Here is a 17,911-nt window from a genome sequence, read left to right as displayed (position 1 = left end):
GAATGAATAAAAGGTATTATATATAAGACCCACGCCTTCAGAGAATTTACAGAGTAAAGATGGACAAAAAGAAGAACATAAACAGACCTAATACAAACTAGCCTAAGACAGGTACCATAAAAGCATTGTCAATTGTGGGTTAAAGAAGAAGAGACGGAAGTCTGAATTAGTCTGGGTAACAACATTTTAAAAAGAATATGGTGTTGCTTTCAAGTTTTCTTAATCTAAGCTCACCCTCTTCTCCTACAGATATTCTAATAGGCCTGCTTTAGAATGAAAATAATGTATCGGGGGGATGGAGGCAGCAAACCACATTGCCACATGTGTACCTATGCAACAATCCTGCATGATCTGCAAATGTACCCCAGAACCTAAAGTACAATAACAAAAAAAAAAAGAAAGAAAATAATGTACAATTAATAACACTATTTACCTTAAACTATTTATAATTAAGTTCATAAATCTCTTTAGAGAGAACAAGTGGGACTTTCAACCAAATTCTGGGTGGGTCAGTCTGAATAAATGAGACCTTATTCGAACAAGAGCCCTAAGGTTCTACCACGTGTCCTTTTCTTACTGAAACCTAACAGGGGCCCACACAGAGACTTTCTCCTCTTCCTTTGCTCTAACATGGAAATATATATATTTATTTATTTATTTTAAAGGTCATAGGTCAGATGCTATGACTCACATCTATAATCCTAAGACTTTGTGAGGCGGAGGCAGGAGGATCACTTGAGCCCAGGAGTTCAAGACCAGCCTGGGCAATATACGGAAACATCATTTCTATAAAAGATAAAAATTTTTAAAAATTAGCCAGGTGTGGTGGTACATGCCTGTAATCCCAGCTACTTGGGAGGCTAAAGTGGGACAATCACTTGAACCCAGGAATTTGAGGCTGAAGTGAGCTACAATCATGCCACTGCACGCTAGCCTGGGCAACAGAGCAAGACCTTATCTCAAAAAATAATACTTGTTCTAAAAAGTTCCAAAAATACAAAAGTTTAGACAGTAGAGGGTGAAAGCAAGCCACTTCTCCCCAAATTCTCCACAACCCAAATGACAACAGGCGTCAGGAGACTATGGCCTGTGGCCAAAGCCAGTCTGCCCCTATTTTTATACAGCCTATAAACTGTATAAACTGATTGTTTTTATACTTTTAAATGACTGAAAATAGGAATAATATTTTGTGACATGTGAAAATTACATGAAACTCAATGTTCGGCCGGGCATGGTGGCTCAAGCCTGTAGTTCCAGCACTTTGGGAGGCTGAGGCGGGCGGATCACGAGGTCAAGAGATCGAGACCATCCTGGCCAACATGGTGAGACCCCATCTCTACTAAAAATACAAAAAATATTAGCTGAACATGGTGGCGTGCGCCTGTAGTCCCAGCTACCTGGGAGGCTGAGGCAAGGGAATTGCTTGAACCTGGGAGGCAGAGGCTGCAGTGAGCCGAGATCACGCCACTGTACTACAGCCTGGCGCCTGGCAACAGATCAAGACTTTGTCTCAAAAAAAAAGAAACTCAATGTTCAACATCCACGAAGTTTTAGTGACACATGGCCCTGTACATCTTTTTATATATAATCTGTGGCTACTTTCAAGCCAGAGCTGCAGAGTTGAGTAGCATCCCCAATCTAAGAGAATACATTATTTGGCCTTGCTAAAAAACACCTCTTTCTAACTCAACATCTCTTTTTTTTCTTTTTGAGATAAGTCTCACTCTGTTGCTTAGGCTAGAGTACAGTGGCACAATCTCAGCTCATGCAACCTCCGCCTCCCAGGTTCAAGCAATTCTCCTGCCTCAGTCTCCCGAGTAGCTGGGATTACAGGAGTGCACCACCGCATCTGGCTAAGTTCTTTTTGTTGTTGTTTTTGTTTTTGTTTTTGTTTTTGTTTTGAGACTGAGTCTCACTCTGTCACCCAGGCTGGAGTGCAGTGGTGCCATTTCAGCTCACTGCAACCTCCACCTTCTGGTTTCAAGAGATTCTCCTGCCTCAGCCTCCCGAGTAGCTGGGATTACAGGCATGTGCCACCACACCCAGCTAATTTTTATATTTTTAGTATAGACAGGGTTTCACCATGTTGGTCAGTCTGATCTTGAACTCCTGACCTCATGATCTGCCTGCCTCGGCCTCCCAAAGTACTAGGATTACAGGCATGAGCCACGGCACCTGGCTGCTTTTTTATATTTTTAGTGGAGATAGGGTTCCATCATGTTGTCCAAGCTGGTCTCAAACTTCTGACCTCAGGTGATGCACCCATCTTGGCCTTGAAAGTGCTGGGATTATAGGCATGAGCCACTGTGCCCGGCCCTAACTCACCATCTCTTATCCATCCATCTATACATCAAACAAATTGTGTGATACAATACAATTTGTCAACCTGCTTTTTTTTTTTTCTTTCACTTAACTATATACTGTGGCTGTCATACTCCAGGTTGCTATAAAAAATGCCATGGATTCGGTGGCTTCTACACGACAGAAATTTATTTCTCACAATTCTAGAGGCCGGGAAGTTCAAGATCAAGGCATTGGCAGGTTCAGTGTCTGGTAGGACCTGCTTCCTCATAGATGGAGGAAGGGGCAAACAAGCTCCACTCAGCCTAATCCTGCTCATGAGGGCTCTACCCTCTTGAACTAATCACTTCCCAAAAGTCCCACCTCCTAATACCATTGCATTGGGGATTATGTTTCAACGTATGAATTGGCTGGGGGTAGAGGCACACAAACATTCAGACTAGAGCAGTGGCCATCACTCTTAAAGTTTTCGTAGAACTATCAACTTTCTTTTTCTTTTTTTGAGACAGAGTCTCGCTCTGTCACCAGGCTGGAGTGCAGTAATGTGATCTCGGCTCACTGCAACCTCTGCCTCCCAGGTTCAAGCGATTCTCCTGCCTCAGCCTCCCAAGTAGCTGGGACTAAAGGTGCACATCACCATGCCCAGATAACTTTTGAATTTTTAGTAGAGACAGGGTTTCATCATGTTGGCCAGGATGGTCTTGATCTCTTGACCTTGTGATCCGCCCGCTTCAGCCTCCCAAAGTGCTGGGATTACAGGCGTGCACTGTGCCCAGCTAGAAGTATCAATTTTCTAACACATATGTCAATATCACCCATATCCCTATCAAGTTTCTTACAGGCATTTAACCACCAGCCATGCATTCAAAAGCATCTATTCCCTACCTCACTTATCTTGCTGGGGAAAGAGCACAGAGAGTACATCCTGCAAAGGGCTCAGAAGAAATGGGAGCTATAACCCTGTGACTTCCCTTTGCAGAAAACACATCACCCTGATAATCAGTCACTCTCCAACTTGGCTAGTCCAGTGTGGTGGAACACACCCTGTGTAACTGCAGTTTAGTTGGAAAAACACTTGCCAAGCAAGTATCTTGAGTAAGTGGGGAGCCCCAGCCAAAAATGTGAGATGTTAGTGTTCTGCTCATTTAGCTAATGTGAAGAACTAACTTTAGACTGTACAGTTTTCATATCTAATTTCCAGCAACTCACAGATTTATAAAGAAACTGATTTTACATTGATTTACTTCCTACAATTATTTTGATGGGACTTTGTTGATATTCTACCAGCAAATGTGTTTTTTCCTAGAAAGTTTCAATTGAGTCAGGAAATGTGAGCTACCGTTGGTGGTCTTTGGTATTTCCTTTAGTGAGGATAGAGAAAAAAGCATTTTTAGCAGCGAAGATAATTCCTGGAATGATTTTCAGTAATGGCTTGAATTAAGAGTTAAGTTTTTCCTAGAAGAAACTTTCTATGATAACATTAATATTAAAGAAAGCAAAACTTATTCTGATCTCACATATGATTCTAATATATATTAGTTTAAAAAAAATGGGCTGGTCTTCCAGTCACTGCCATATAACATGCCATCCCAAAATTTAGTGGCCTAAGATGATACTAGTCATTTATTTTTCTCGTGAAATCTTCAATTTGGGCAGTGCTCAGCGGGAATAACTCATCTCTGCTCTATGGGACATTAACTGGAGTCATTCAATTGAAGCTGGAGGATACGATTCCAAGATGACTCCTTTACATGGTTGGCAAGTTGGTGCTGGCTGTAGGCTGGGAGCTAAGCTGGGCTGTCAGCCAGTGTCCATATTTCCTTTCCATGTGGGCCTCTCTATGGCTTCTCACGGCTTGGCAACTGGATTCTAAGAGTCAGTGTTCAAAGGAACCAAGGCAGATGCTACAAAGCTTCTTACAGTCTACCTCATAAGTCAAGAGTGTCATCTCTACTGCATTCTACCAGTGAAGTGAATTGTTAAGACCAGCCCAAAGTCAAGGGAAGGACAATAAGATCCTACATATCAGTGAAAGGAGTTGCAGATAATTCAGGGCCACATTTAATCTACCATAGCACTTAAAAAAATGTAAATGAATCTCTGAAACTCATGGTTGGGATATTGAAGTGGCAAAGAGAAGCCAAGAGTAGAATTAGAGTCTCTCATGGTTGGACCAACTCTCTTGACAAGAAGGAAGACACAGTGGTCAAGAGCACAGGCCAAGGCTGGGCACGGTGGCTCATGCCTGTAATCCCAGCAATTTGGGAGGCTGAGACAGGTGGACCACTTGAGGTTAGGAGTTCAAGACCAGCCTGACCAACATGGTGAAACCCTGTCTCCTCTAAAAATATAAAAAATTGGCTGGGCGAGGTGGTGCATGCCTGTAATCCCAGCTACTTGGGAGGCTGAGGCAGGAGAATCACTTAAACCTGGAAGGCAGAGGTTGCAGTGAGCTGAGATCATCCCATTGCACTCCAGACTGGGCAACAGAGTGAGACTCCATCTCCAAAAATAAAAAGCACAGGCCACCCAAGTGTGACTCCCAGTTCTGTCATGTACCAACTGAATGACCATAGACAAACTGTGTGTCCTTTCCATGTTCCCATAGCTTCATTTACAAAATGGGGAAAATAACGTTGTCCACTGCAGGGTTTATCTAGAGAAATTGGGATTTTTTTTTTTTTTTAACAGATGGAGTTTCACCATGTTGGCCAGGCTGGTCTTGAACTCCTGACCTCAGGTGATCCACCCACCTCGGCCTCCCAAAGCACTGGGATTACAGGTGTGAGCCACCGCACCTAGCCCATTAACTTCTAAAATTTTTTAACCTGGTATATAACATGCTCATAGAAAACTGCAAAATTAAGTGCCCCGTGAATTTTTACTAACTGAACAGACTTTGCTGACTACCACCCAGACCAAGACATGGAACATGGGAAAGACCGGGAAACAGCAGGGAATGGGAGTAGGAAACAGCACAGAGTGCTGGAGACTTCAGCAAACAGGAGACCGCAGATTCTTGGCTCTTGCCAGTAATAAAGGCAGGATGTGTAGATTAAGCAAAACATGGCAGAGGGCCAGACTTAGTCCTCAGACCCCTGTTTGGAATCTTGTGAATAGGTGGTGGTAGCAGAGCGATGACTTGAAGAAGTGGGGAGGATTTGGAATAGTACTAAGGGACGGAAAGATGGAGGTGCGTGAAGAACAAGAAGGGGGTGTTGGCATAAAAGAGGTTGACATCGTATGTATAGCTGAGCATGGCAGAAATAATGGGGATGGGATTAAGTAGGCTCAAGGTTCTGGAAGGAATCTTGGTGTGAAGTTGTCCTAATACAGAAGCAGCCTACCAGGCACTGGGAAAAGCTCCGAGACAAACCTCTTTCCACAAAGCTGTGATCACCCTTCATAGGTGTCACCTACTGAATCACTAACACATCATAAGGAACTCACTTCCAGGAGCAACCGTGCTCTGTCTTTCTCCCCATCGCCTTTTGCTCATTCCCACCATAGTGGGACATTTGTTTTCTTTCCTTTATTCACTTTGTTTTGCTTTTGTATATACTGCCCCCTCTACGTAGAGTTAGTAAAATTTCTCTCTCTTATAAAACGTCTCACAGCGCACATTCTGTTGGAAGATTTTGGTACTTCAAATCCTTTTTGGAAAAAGGCAGATTCAAATGAGGAAGATGAAAGGGAAGTCCTGTTCACAAGTCTGGCTCTGAAATCCAAGGTATCTGGTTGACCTCTTCAGATAATCCCAAGCTCTCCTCACCGTGGCTACGGCAGGCAGTTTAAGAAGTGGCTAGTGAGATACTCAAGAGTGGTGGGAGGAGGGGAAATCCGGGATAATTAACAACTAGCTGGGTGACTGGCAGATCTGGAGATGGTGGCCCACGGCAAGCAGCTGGTAAGGGTATCATCAGGAAGAAGACTGATTTATTTAGAAATATTTAGATCAAACTCCTATCTGAACATTAGAATATGCCTGCAGCTTACTGCAGGAGACAGCACACAATAAGTGTTTCAGTTTAGTGCTTGGCAGAGAGCAGATGCCCTCCAAACCCTTTCCCCTTCCTCACCCCTTTTCCTTTCTTCTCCTGCTCTGTCAGGCTGTATATGGTTACATGAAGCCTTATTTACTTCGGGCTCCTGCTGGCTACAGTCAGCTCTTCTTCTCAAGCTCTGCCCCTGGGCTGATCTGAACTACATGGCCACACTGGTTTTCAATTGACTTTGGAAGAAAGATGATTTTTGAGTCATTTCATTCATGTGTTAAAGGTGAAGTCTCTAGTTCAGAGATCTTGAGTGTCTTTGGAAATATGTTCTGCCTTTTATCATCCCTGCCTTTTATCATACTACCCTGGGGGCAGTGTGATGGTGCAGCGGGTTAGTTCATGTGTGTGAGCCCTTTTCTATGTTTAGTACCTGATCTAGGTACTTTAAATACATTTGGAAAGAGGCAAGATGTAAATTAATAAAATCAAAGTGAAGAAAACCCCACTTTGTCACTGAAATCCTATTTTTCACCCTGTATTTGTAAGTATGGTGTTTTTTTGTTTTGTTTTTTGTTTTTGTTTTTCTTTTTTTTTGGAGACGGAGTTTCGCTCTTGTTACCCAGGCTGGAGTGCAATGGCGCGACCTCGGCTGACCGCAACCTCCGCCTCCTGGGTTCAAGCAATTCTCCTGCCTCAGCCTCCTGAGTAGCTGGGATTACAGGCATGCACCACCATGCCCAGCTGATTTTTTTGTATTTTTAGTAGAGACGGGGTTTCACCGTGTTGACCAGGATGGTCTCGATCTCTCGACCTCGTGATCCACCCGCCTCGGCCTCCCAAAGTGCTGGGATTACAGGTTTGAGCCATCGCGCCCGGCCAAGTATGGTGTTTTTTACGAAGCACCGTTTTTGGGTATTTTAACTACTGTAGCATAAAATAAAACTAAGGAACAATAACTATTTGCTGGCTTCTCTATAACACAGCTCTAGGTTCTTCACACTGAATGAAAATTCTTTCTCAATAATTCAGGATGAGCTATAATTTTTATTTAAGAAAGTCAGGATTATTTTGGAGAGGGAGCATATGGGTGGTGATGGATACATGATTTCGGCTCTACAAAAATAATAGTAATTTATGAGAGAAGGACAGTTTTCGTCACTCAGAACTTAGCGCTGAGAGTCCACATGGTGGTTTAGAATGAAAACATTTTTATTTTCATTTACAGTTTAAAAGCATTTAAAATGTGACATACGTTCTTTTAGAAGTATACATGCACACACACCTTTTGTATCAACTGGACTATACGAATGCATTTTGAAATAAGTTTTTTCAAAAACTGAATGCAAGTCTTTCTATTATAATAGCTACATCTACAACACTGAAACTAACTAGTGTCTGTCTTATTGTTGGATGTTATCACAGTGCTTTACTATTTTAAACAATGCTTAGATCATCATTCTTTTCATATCTCTTTATATGCCTGTTCCCTTAGGGTAGTCTCTAGAAGTGGAGTGACTGAAACAAAGGTTAAGTACATTTTAAAATCTGAACTATATATTTCAACCTGCCCTCCCCCTAAATTATGCTGATCTATACTTCTGCCAGTGCATGCTTCCTCACACCCTTACCAGCACTAGCTCCTGTATTTCTTTGCTATCTTCACAAGTTTAATTATATATCTTTTGTTACTCACAAAGTTTAATTTTGTTTACACAAGGACTGCCACCTGAATTTCTTCTTTGGTGAAGACCTGTTCATGACCTATGCAGGCGTGAGGTCTTGCCTGTGGTTTTATCTACATCGATAAATTTCACACATGTCATATATTGCTAAGGCACAGCAGACATTACAGGCCTCTGATGAATGGCTGCATGCATTTTTGAGGCAGTTCTGGCTGTAAAATATAAATAGGGTAGATAGAAAAAGGAATGACTCAAACAAAGCTTTTACTTCTTGTCTGAAGTAAACAAAACATGCTCTTCAGTATATTTGGGTCAACACAGCTAGCACTTCTAGCTAAAGAAAAAAGGCTGGCTCTTGCTGCTGAGTCACTTACATCATGTTTCACTTGGCAACGTGACTCTAAGTCCTTCTGCAAATAAAGAGGGGCTGCTAGCTTCTCCAAGCTCCAGCAATGCATTAACGACATATAAATGTACTCCCGTAGAAACATAGATATATGAGGAGTCGTCCAGCTATTTATACAAAGTTCAATCACTATTTTATTTTTAATCCAGTTCATCTTTCTTTCTGAAATTAGAATTTAAATGCCAAATGCTGTGAGGCTAGAGGTCATTTTAAACAAAACATCTAAAACCCAAAAGCCCTTTCTGGGCATTTGCTTTACTTTAAACTGTTAAACAGTACATCGCATTCATGGATATATCCCTAGCACCACAACCTCATACTTCCTATTGCAAGCCAGACTGCCTCCTACAGTCAGTTACTTCTGTCCACTAGCATAGCTAACTTGCAAGGTAATCAGGCCAGACTTTGACAAAATCTTTATTTCTCCTTCTCCCTTGCCCTCTTTACCTAATCAACAGCCAAATCCTAGAGATTTTTCTTAGTGGTTTTTTACTGTAAAGCTTTTCTTGTAGAACAGTTTTCGATTGACAGCAGGGTTGCAAAGTTCACCTCTTCTGCTAACCTAAGTCCCTGCAATGTGAACATCTTACATTACCACAGGAGTTTTGCCACAAGGAAGGAACCAACAGAGGCACGTGACGATTAACTATGTGCCACACTTTATTCAAATGTTACCAGATTTTCTCTGAGGTCCTTTTTCTCTCCCAAGATCCCATGTCCAGGATCCCATGTCATGTTTAATCCTGTCTCCTTAGTCTCCTCCGGTCTGTGACTGGGGTTCACACTTGCCTTGTTTTTGATGGCCTTGACAGTTTTGAGGAACAGCGATCAGGTATTTTGTATACTGTCCCTAGTTCTACCTGGTCTTTTCCTCATGTTTGAACGGGTGTAAACAGCTTTTCTGGAGGATGACCACAGGGCTGGGGTGCCATTTTCAGCAAAGCCTGTCAAGGGTGCATGCTATCAACGTGGCTCTCAACTGTTTCGCTCACAACACTTCTAATACCAATGTGGGCATTTTTCCTCATGCCAACTAATTCTCCAGTTTTCTGGACAGCAGCCAGGTATCCTGTAATTCAATTCAATTCAGTTCTGACACTAATTACCCAGAGTGAACATAGAGCCCCACAAGACTGCCCCATTTCAGATACCAGTCGCAAGTTCTGGGCCCCCCCATACTTCTGACTGGCTATAAATTGGGGGTCAGGGGAATCCTAAAACTCCCTCCTCAGGGCTCACAGAACTAAGGAGAAGACTTTACTATTCTTACTTGTTTATTATAAAGGATACACATGAACACTCAAGGGAGAAGCACACGGGGTAAGGTCCAGAAGGGGCAGAGTGCATAAGCTTCCATCCCTGCGGGGTTGGAATGCGCCCCACTCTGAGTACATGGATGCATTCATCAGTCTGGAACCCTCAGAACACTGTCCTCTAGGGTTTTTTAATGGAGCCTCCATAATAGAGGTATGATTGATTACATCATTGGCCACTGGTGATTAACTCGATCTTGACTCCTTTACCCCTCCCTGAAGGAAGGGTGGCTCTATTAGTCTGTTCTTATGCTGCTACTAAAGACATACTGGACGCTGCATAATTTATGAAGGAAAGAGGTATAATTGATTCACGGTTCCACATGGCTGGAGAGGCCTCACAATCATGGCAGAAGAACAAGGGACATCTTACATGGTGGCAGGCAAGAAAGAGCTGGTGCAGGGAACTACTCTTTGAAATCCATCAGATCTCATGGGAGTTATGCACTATCATGAGAACAGCATGAGAAAGACCCATCCCATGATTCAATTACCTTACACTGGATTCTTCCCATAACATGTGGGAATTGTAGGAGCTACAATTCAAGATGAGATTTGGGTGGGGACACAGCCAAACCATATCAGTGGCCCTGAAAGTTCCACTCTTTAATTAACATGGTTGGTTCCTTTGGCAACCAGCCCCATCCTGAAGCTATCTATGGACCTACCAAAAGTCACCTCATTAGCAGAAGCTCAGGTAAGGCTGAAAGGGCTTGTTATGAATAATAGAAAATAATCCTATCATACCTGTCACTCAGGAAATTCCAAGGGTTATACAAGTTCTGTGACAGGAACCAGGGACAAAGATAAATATTTCTTACTCTGTCGTGACAACCTAGCTCTGATGATGCTGACCATGACCACCTGACTTAGCTCTGATGATGCTGACCATGACCACCTGCCTTAGCTCTGATGATGTTGACCATGACCACCTGCTTTAGCTCTGATGATGCTGACCATGACCACCTGCCTTAGCTCTGATGATGCTGACCATGACCAACTGACTGGGGTAGTGTCTGCCGGCTTTCTCCACTCTCAGGTTACTGTTTCCCATCTTTCCATACTCATTTTTCAGATGGGGAAATGGAGGTTAGAAGTGAAATGATTATGTCAAAATTAAAAAGTAGTCAAACCAAAATTGGAAGGCACAGCTTCTCACTCCTTGTTCTGAGTTTCTTCCACTCTACCAGGAGTCGACAAACAAAGCTCCAGGAGGCCAAATCTATTCAAGCACCTGTTTTTATAAGGGATGTAGTTTTAAATGTTTGGGGAAAAAAATCAAAAGAATAATATTTCATGACATGTAAAATTACATTAAATTCAAATTTCACTGTCCATAAGTTTACTGGAACACAGCTTTGCTCTCTAATTACACGGTTGGTTCCTTTGGCAACCAGCCCCATCCTGAAGCTATCTAGAGGCCACCAGAAGTTGCTAAATTGCAAAAGGCAATTTACATATTGCCTATAGCTGCTCTCACGATACACTGGCCAACTTGAATAGTTACACTAGAGACTGTGTACTGTACACGGGTCCCTAGGTCTACCTGGTCATTTTCTCATGTTTCTCAAGTTTTTCTCATGTCCACAAAGGTTAAAATGTTTAAGTTAAAAAAATGTAAAATATCTGGCCCTTTAAAGAAAGTACTTGCCAAAACTGCACTACACCATGCTGTTAAGTTGCCTCTTTATTTATTTAGGTCAGGGATGAAGAAAAGCAGCAGCTCCTCATCTTTTAAGATGAGTTAATTGTGCAATATACAAATTGTAAAACAAAATCCTCTAAAACACTTCTTTAGGGGCTCAGATTTGAGGTGTGCTCAGTTTTCCCACGCTTAGGGATGAAATCATCTAAGTGCAGTGGAGGGCTTGGGTGTGGGAGAGAAGAGATGAGGAGACAGGGACATAGAGCAGGGAGAGGCAGGGGCACACACATTACGCTGGACATTGGAATTAGAGAGAAGAAGAGGAACTCCCCCAATTAACAGACCATAGATAAAGTTTGTGCAATGAGTCCAAAACAAAAACAAAAACAAAAACAAAAACATACTCCAGGAGGCTGGGACAGGCCAGGGGTCTTTTACATGCAAGCCTGAGATCTTCCTCCAACCTGTATAGCAAAGGCATTCTCAGAAACATTCCCTGCATATTTCCAAGTCTCAGCTGCTCCAACAGCATGCTCAAGAGACTGCCTCTCCACTCTCTCCCTCACTCAAACATAACCCTCATCATTCCTATCCACAGACGACAAGGCTGGCTACTTCTCCAACTCCAAAACTGTTCTCTGTTTATTTCTGCCTCTAGGAAATGACAGAGATGTCTCATGAGAACTGTATTCTGGGTGTTAAGTTCTGATTTTTACTATATGTATAATACAGAAAGTTACTTTTCATTTTTGTCTCAGTATCTTTGGTGAATAGTCACTTTTCTCTAAGTTCCTATCAAATACCCAAGAAATTTCTTAAGAGGCCCCTCCTTTTGAAAAATATTTTGCAAGGCAGCTAAGAAGCTGGCATTGTTCAAGAATCAGAACAATGGGATAATCCTTGGAGAGGAAAATGCAACCGTCACAAAAAGACAAAGGGCGAAGTGAGGGCCGTGTGAGAATAACTTCATGAAAGCAGGTAATAGGAAAAAGAGCTGATGTTAGAAAGTTCAAGGTTAAGGACGTTGCTGAGGCTGTCATCACACTGACCTCAGGAACTTTATATTTAATACTTTATATTTTCAAACACGTGTTTCACCATCATAGCAACCCAGTGAGGTTAGGAATTAGCTTCATTTTTCAAGTCCAGTCCAGAGGCATTAAATGGCTCATTTACATTACCTCCATGAGATCAGGGCTCAGTATGTTGCATCATCACTGTATACCCAGAGCCAACCATTATGCCTTGGAACACAGCAGGTGCTTAATAAAGACTTTCTGGGAAAATGTCATTAGACCGATTGACAAATCCTGGAATCTTCTATCTCCTGCTATTTACAACACTAATGGGTAAAGACAACCCCCACTACAATATATGCCCGTCTCCTTTCTACTCCACTGCCAAGGTGCAATTTGTTGATCAATGACTTCCCAGCCCAGGCACCCTCTAAGGGCAGCTCTGACACTCAACGAGTCAACTGCAGATACAGAGAGGCAGGACAGGGCCTTGAAATCCCATTTCTTATAGGAGAGGATGGGTTATATCAATCTTAAAAGGCAAATGTGGACACCACAGTATTTCCAGAGGATCAGTATTTCTAGAGGAGATGTTACCTGTTAATAATTAAGTCCTAAAGCAGCTTTTCAAACTTACAGATGGGACTGGCTTTACTTAACAGTTTAGCAATAAGAAAATAAAGCACAAAAAAGATGACAACTCTGCACAACTCGCCTTCTGGTAGAAGTCGTATCTGTGAAATCTGTGAAGCAGAATGAATATAAGGATCCCAAAAAAAAAGCAGAAGAAAATCCAGCTGTCTTTCTGTGATCTTCTCATAAAAACAGCTCAACTCTCAATCACAGTATACTTTGTACAATCGATTCATTAACACTTATTTACATAATGACACAGTGTTTGAGGCTACAATTTTCCTTGCAGGAGGCATGATTTTAAAGCAAATATCTTCATAATGCTGCACAATGATCCTCAAGGCATAAGAATGTCCAGCAGACAATGCCCTGGGTTTCTGGAGCCCCCCTTTCAGATTTTATTTTTGCTTTCCAGCCTCAGGAATGAATAGGGAATTTCTGGTACTGCCATTTTACCTTGTATTTTAGAGACGTGTTAGGGATAACAAAGCATGAAATTGCTTTGCAAAAGAAATCATTTTCCTGTTTTAATAAATGGTGCTGGGTATTGGGGGAGTCCATTCAATAGCTGATTTGAATAAGGGAGAGCAAAGAAACTCTTTAGATGCTGCTCAAGTTATTCCTGGATTGAGATATCAGTTCTGAGAGATGATGAGAAAAGAATTTATTTAAAAAGAAAAAGTGAAGAGCACTTGGTCATGAGAGAAAGAGAGTGGTTGTGTTATTCTCAAGAAAACAGTACGCCAGGTATGGTGGCTTATGCCTGTAATCCCAGCACTTTGGGAGGCCAAGGCGGGTGGATCACAAGGTCAAGAGATCGAGCCCATCCTGGCCAACATGGTGAAACCCCGTCTCTACTAAAAATACAAAATTAGCTGGGCATGGTGGCATGCACCTGTAATCGCAGCTACTCAGGAGACTGAGGCAGGAGAATGGCTTGAACCCAGGAGGCAGAGGTTGAAGTGAGCCAAGATCGCGGCATTGCACTCCAGACTGGGTGACAGAGCAAGACTCTGTATCAAAGAAAAAAGAAAAGAAAAGAAAACAGTAGGTTGTCCCAGTTTTTGCCACTAGGCCACCCAGCTATGATGGCATAACTAGATATATAAAGCCTAGTATCTGCCAAGGGCAAATTGGTTCCTCAGTCAAAGCACAAACAAGTCACTAGCTTGACAGTAGAATCAGCAGCAGTTTTTGTTTTTGTTTTTCACTAAGACAACACAGAGCTCATAGTCCCCAAAAGAAAAAGCACTTCCTTGCCAACATTTGTCAAAAGAATGATTCTTTAGAAAAATTCAATGATGGTTTCCTCCCTGAACCCCATCAAGGCAGGAAATGGAATTGTATTTCTAAAATGAAGGAATGTCTAATAATATTTATGTTTTTGGATGTGTGTGATCATTAAAATGTGACTTCTATTTGCCATGTAAAGTGGAGACAAATTAGAATTGATTGCATGTAGAGATTCTGTTTGTTTCATATCCTTTTGCATATGCTATGAAATCCCAAAATCATTAGACTAGGAGGAACATGGAGAGGACATTGGACCCACCTTAAGTCTCTCTGCTTCAAAGTGTGGCTTATGGACTAGCAGCATCAACACCTTCCAAGAGCCTGTTAAAAATGCAGAATCAGTGCCATCTCAGATCTAATAAATTAGATCACCAGGTGATTTGTATGAACATCCATCTCCCATCTTCTATAGCTGTAACTCTGCTGAGTCTCTGACACACTCATCTAGCCTACAGATGGGTTCGCGGTCAAGGAGATGGTGTCTGAGAATCGGAGTCGCTTTGGCCATTGGTAGGATGGGTGCTGACTGGCCATGCCTGGGGTCACATCATCAACTCTGGATGAAGGAAGGGCCTTAGAACCATGGGGACTGAGAGTTGAGGAAGAAAATCAAGGGCTACTATCAGAAGAACAGGAAATGGATGAAAGGCAAGCAAACCAAAAGGCTCATCAATTATTTGGGATGAGCATCTCACCAAAGTCAGATCAAGGAAGAAAAACTGCAGTCCCTATGCTGTGATCCTTTTTTTCCAAGTCCCTGTGCAGAGTTGGAGAACAGTCCCTGAGCACGTGGGCGGCCCAAGAGGTTGCAACTGGCCATATCTATGGAGAAGGGGAGGCTCTTAGATTGAGGTTATAAAGTTCATAGAACGTAAACCTAGAGCTCCCACATGGAGAAAGCCTGCCTGAGAACAAAGCAAACCCCAAGGAAACAGGGCTAGGAAATGGAGAGAGACCAAGTCCCTAGAAGCTCAGTTGTGTCCCTGAATGTATGGCTACTAACTCTAGGGGCCCCCCTCCACACTGTTTTCTAATGCAGTGTGAATGGGCCCCTGAAGCTGAGCCATGACATGCTAGCCCTCCCTAGATCCAGCTATGCCTGAAGCCCATTTTGTTTCTGGACTTTTGTTGTATGTGCCCATCAACTTCTCCATCTTTTTTTTTTTTTAATTTGGCTTGGTTTGAGGCAGATTTTCTGTGACTTGCAACTGAAACACTGCTAACACCCATGGGGTGAGTTTTTAAAATATTCATGCTCAACCCAGACCAAAACTTTTTCTCCTACAAAAGATAGTCTCTGATATGGCCAAGCTGGAGATGGGGAGAGAAGAAAGGGTTTGGATGATGCATTCTTATGCACTGCCGGGAAGGAGTCAATGAATAAATCCTCTATAGCAGGGCAATATGCCAATGTCTACATTTAAATATTTTTAATTTTCAAAACTATATACCATTTGGCCTAGTGATTCCATTTCTGCAAACTGATAATATAGATAAATTAGCACATGTACCACAAGATTTATGTTCAAGGATAACATTTAATTACTGTTGGGACAGCAAAAGATTGTACAACCAAAACGTCCGGCAATAAAAAGCTAGTAAATGATGGGCCATCTAAACAATGTTTAACAAACATTCCTGTAGTTATTAAAAACAAATATGGGATGTCTGCATGTGCTAACCTGGAATAATTCCTAAGATAAGTAAAAACAAGTAGGGTGGTTGGGTTTGGTGGCTTGCGCCTGTAATCTCTGCACTTTGGGAGGTCAAGGCAGGTGAATCACCTGAGGCCAGGAGTTTGAGGCCAGCCTGGCCAACATGATGAAACACCATCTCTACTAAAAATACAAAAATTAGCCAGGCGAGGTGGTAGGCACCTGTAATCCCAGCTACTCAGGAGGCTGCGGCAGGAAAATTGCTTGAACCCAGGAGGCAGATGTCGCAGTGAGCCAAGACTGTGCCACCGCACTCCAGCCTAGGCAACAAGAGCAAAACTCCATCTCAAAAAAAAAGTAAGGTATGAAATTAGGTATATAATATGCTACCATTTGTGTAAATAGATCTATATGTGCATATATGCATACATTAAATGTAGGTACATGGATATATCTCTAGGAATAGACAGGAAGTTAATAGGGGTTGTTTCCGGGAAGGGGACAGGGTTGAGAGACCTACTTTATGTCTTCTAAATTTTGAAAATACTATATGCATCCATCACATATTTGATGCCTTGGCAGCTTTGAAATGTTTCCCTCCTTTTTCTTTTATTAATACAACTACTGGTCTGGAGAAAATGAGAATGCATATCCCAAACAAGAAGTCTGGAAACTGAGCAATCAGAGGCCCCCTCTTCTCTAATTTAGGCCAAAAGCTTAGCATATCATTCTCAAAAATGAAAAAAAAATCACTGAAAGAACTTCATAATTGGCTAGGGTAGAGCTGCAGTGGGAATGGAAATCATTTTCCCCAGGAGCAGAGGGGCAGAAAGATTCAGCCTTGGAAACATCTGTCCTGCTGTTAGGTACTGCAGGGTATGCTGCAGACGTTCCCAGGGCCTGCCAGTCAAAGCCACCCTACTGGTAACTGCTTTCTCTCCTGTGGTGTGAATCCTCAGTGGCCTCTGGCCAGCCCTACTGGCCATTTAGAATTACCAAGCCCTCTGCTGGAACAACACTGTTTTCTGAAGAGCTTCCTTTATTCTTTTATCCCTTCTAACACATGTGCAGCTGGGAACATTCAAAGCTTCAAGCACAGTTTAAATCAAGAGTGTAAGTAAGGCTATGCATTGATTCTTAAGCTCCGACTCTCCTGATTATGAGGATTAGACAGTCTCTGCCTGGAGTTGGTGTAATCGGCAGTGGCCACTGTATACTCACGGACACTGAAACAGCAAACACTGGATCAGGGTGACCTGAGACACTCAGAGCCAAGTCCGCCACACAGTGACAGCTGCTGTCTGGGAAGCTTGTGACGGTCATTCAAGTTGGGAATCATTATATGGGTTTAAAATGTGCAGCCTAAGCATGCTGATGTTATTGTTTCCATCAAGCTATATAATTCATCTACCAATTAACCACTGCTCATTGAAGGCTATCTTAGAAATAGTTTGATCCCAACTTTTGGGATTAGAAACTCGTTCTCTACTTCTATTTTCCCAGCAAAGCTCCTCCTCCTCTCCAAATTATAAATGTTACCAGTTGTAAGAGTATTACTTGGTAGCCTTCTGAAAGTATACGTGCAAGATGGGTGGGACAGTGGGAAGTGAGTGGAGAAGGTGGCACATGTTGCTACCAGAGGACCCAGAATTGATTTTAATGCTTTCTTTAATGAACACTCAAAGTTTGCAACATTTACCTTCCCAGGCCTTAGCCTTCTCATCTGGCCACCTTTCCTGGGGAATGAGATAGATGATCTCAGAGCTCCTGGACGGCACCATCAACACTTGGACCAAACGCACCCAGAGAGGCAACGTGGCATCGACAAAATCCCACAGTCCAGTTGTTTTGAATATGACTGTGGATTTGAGTGTGTGTGTTTTGATCATTCACAGTGCTCTTCTTAGGAAAATGCTTAGTAAATACGTGTGGAGCTGAGCGACCTTTGTCTCTATTCCAGCTGCCTATAAGA

General features: G+C 42.4%; 1 protein-coding gene across 7 annotated transcripts in view; it reads right to left on the bottom strand.

Annotated features, from left to right (window-relative positions):
* The window catches only part of TMCC3 (transmembrane and coiled-coil domain family 3), a 382,147-nt gene that overhangs the window by 140,007 nt on the left and 224,229 nt on the right, over positions 1-17,911 (bottom strand). The window contains exon 1 of one of the 7 annotated variants that reach the window (XM_074402408.1): positions 14,544-17,911. This exon is cut by the window's right edge and continues 43,074 nt beyond it. The exons of the other annotated variants lie outside the window; for them this stretch is intronic. Coding sequence (XP_074258509.1) covers positions 14,544-14,588 — 45 coding nt within the window. The 5' untranslated portion in view covers positions 14,589-17,911. The remainder of the gene's footprint in view (positions 1-14,543) is intronic. 7 annotated transcript variants of the gene reach the window in all.

The sequence above is a fragment of the Saimiri boliviensis genome, chromosome 7, assembly GCF_048565385.1.
Source record: "Saimiri boliviensis isolate mSaiBol1 chromosome 7, mSaiBol1.pri, whole genome shotgun sequence".
Lineage (NCBI taxonomy): Eukaryota > Metazoa > Chordata > Mammalia > Primates > Cebidae > Saimiri > Saimiri boliviensis.
The sequence above is the reverse complement of the archived record's forward strand: the minus strand, read 5'-3'. Positions and strand labels throughout refer to the sequence as shown.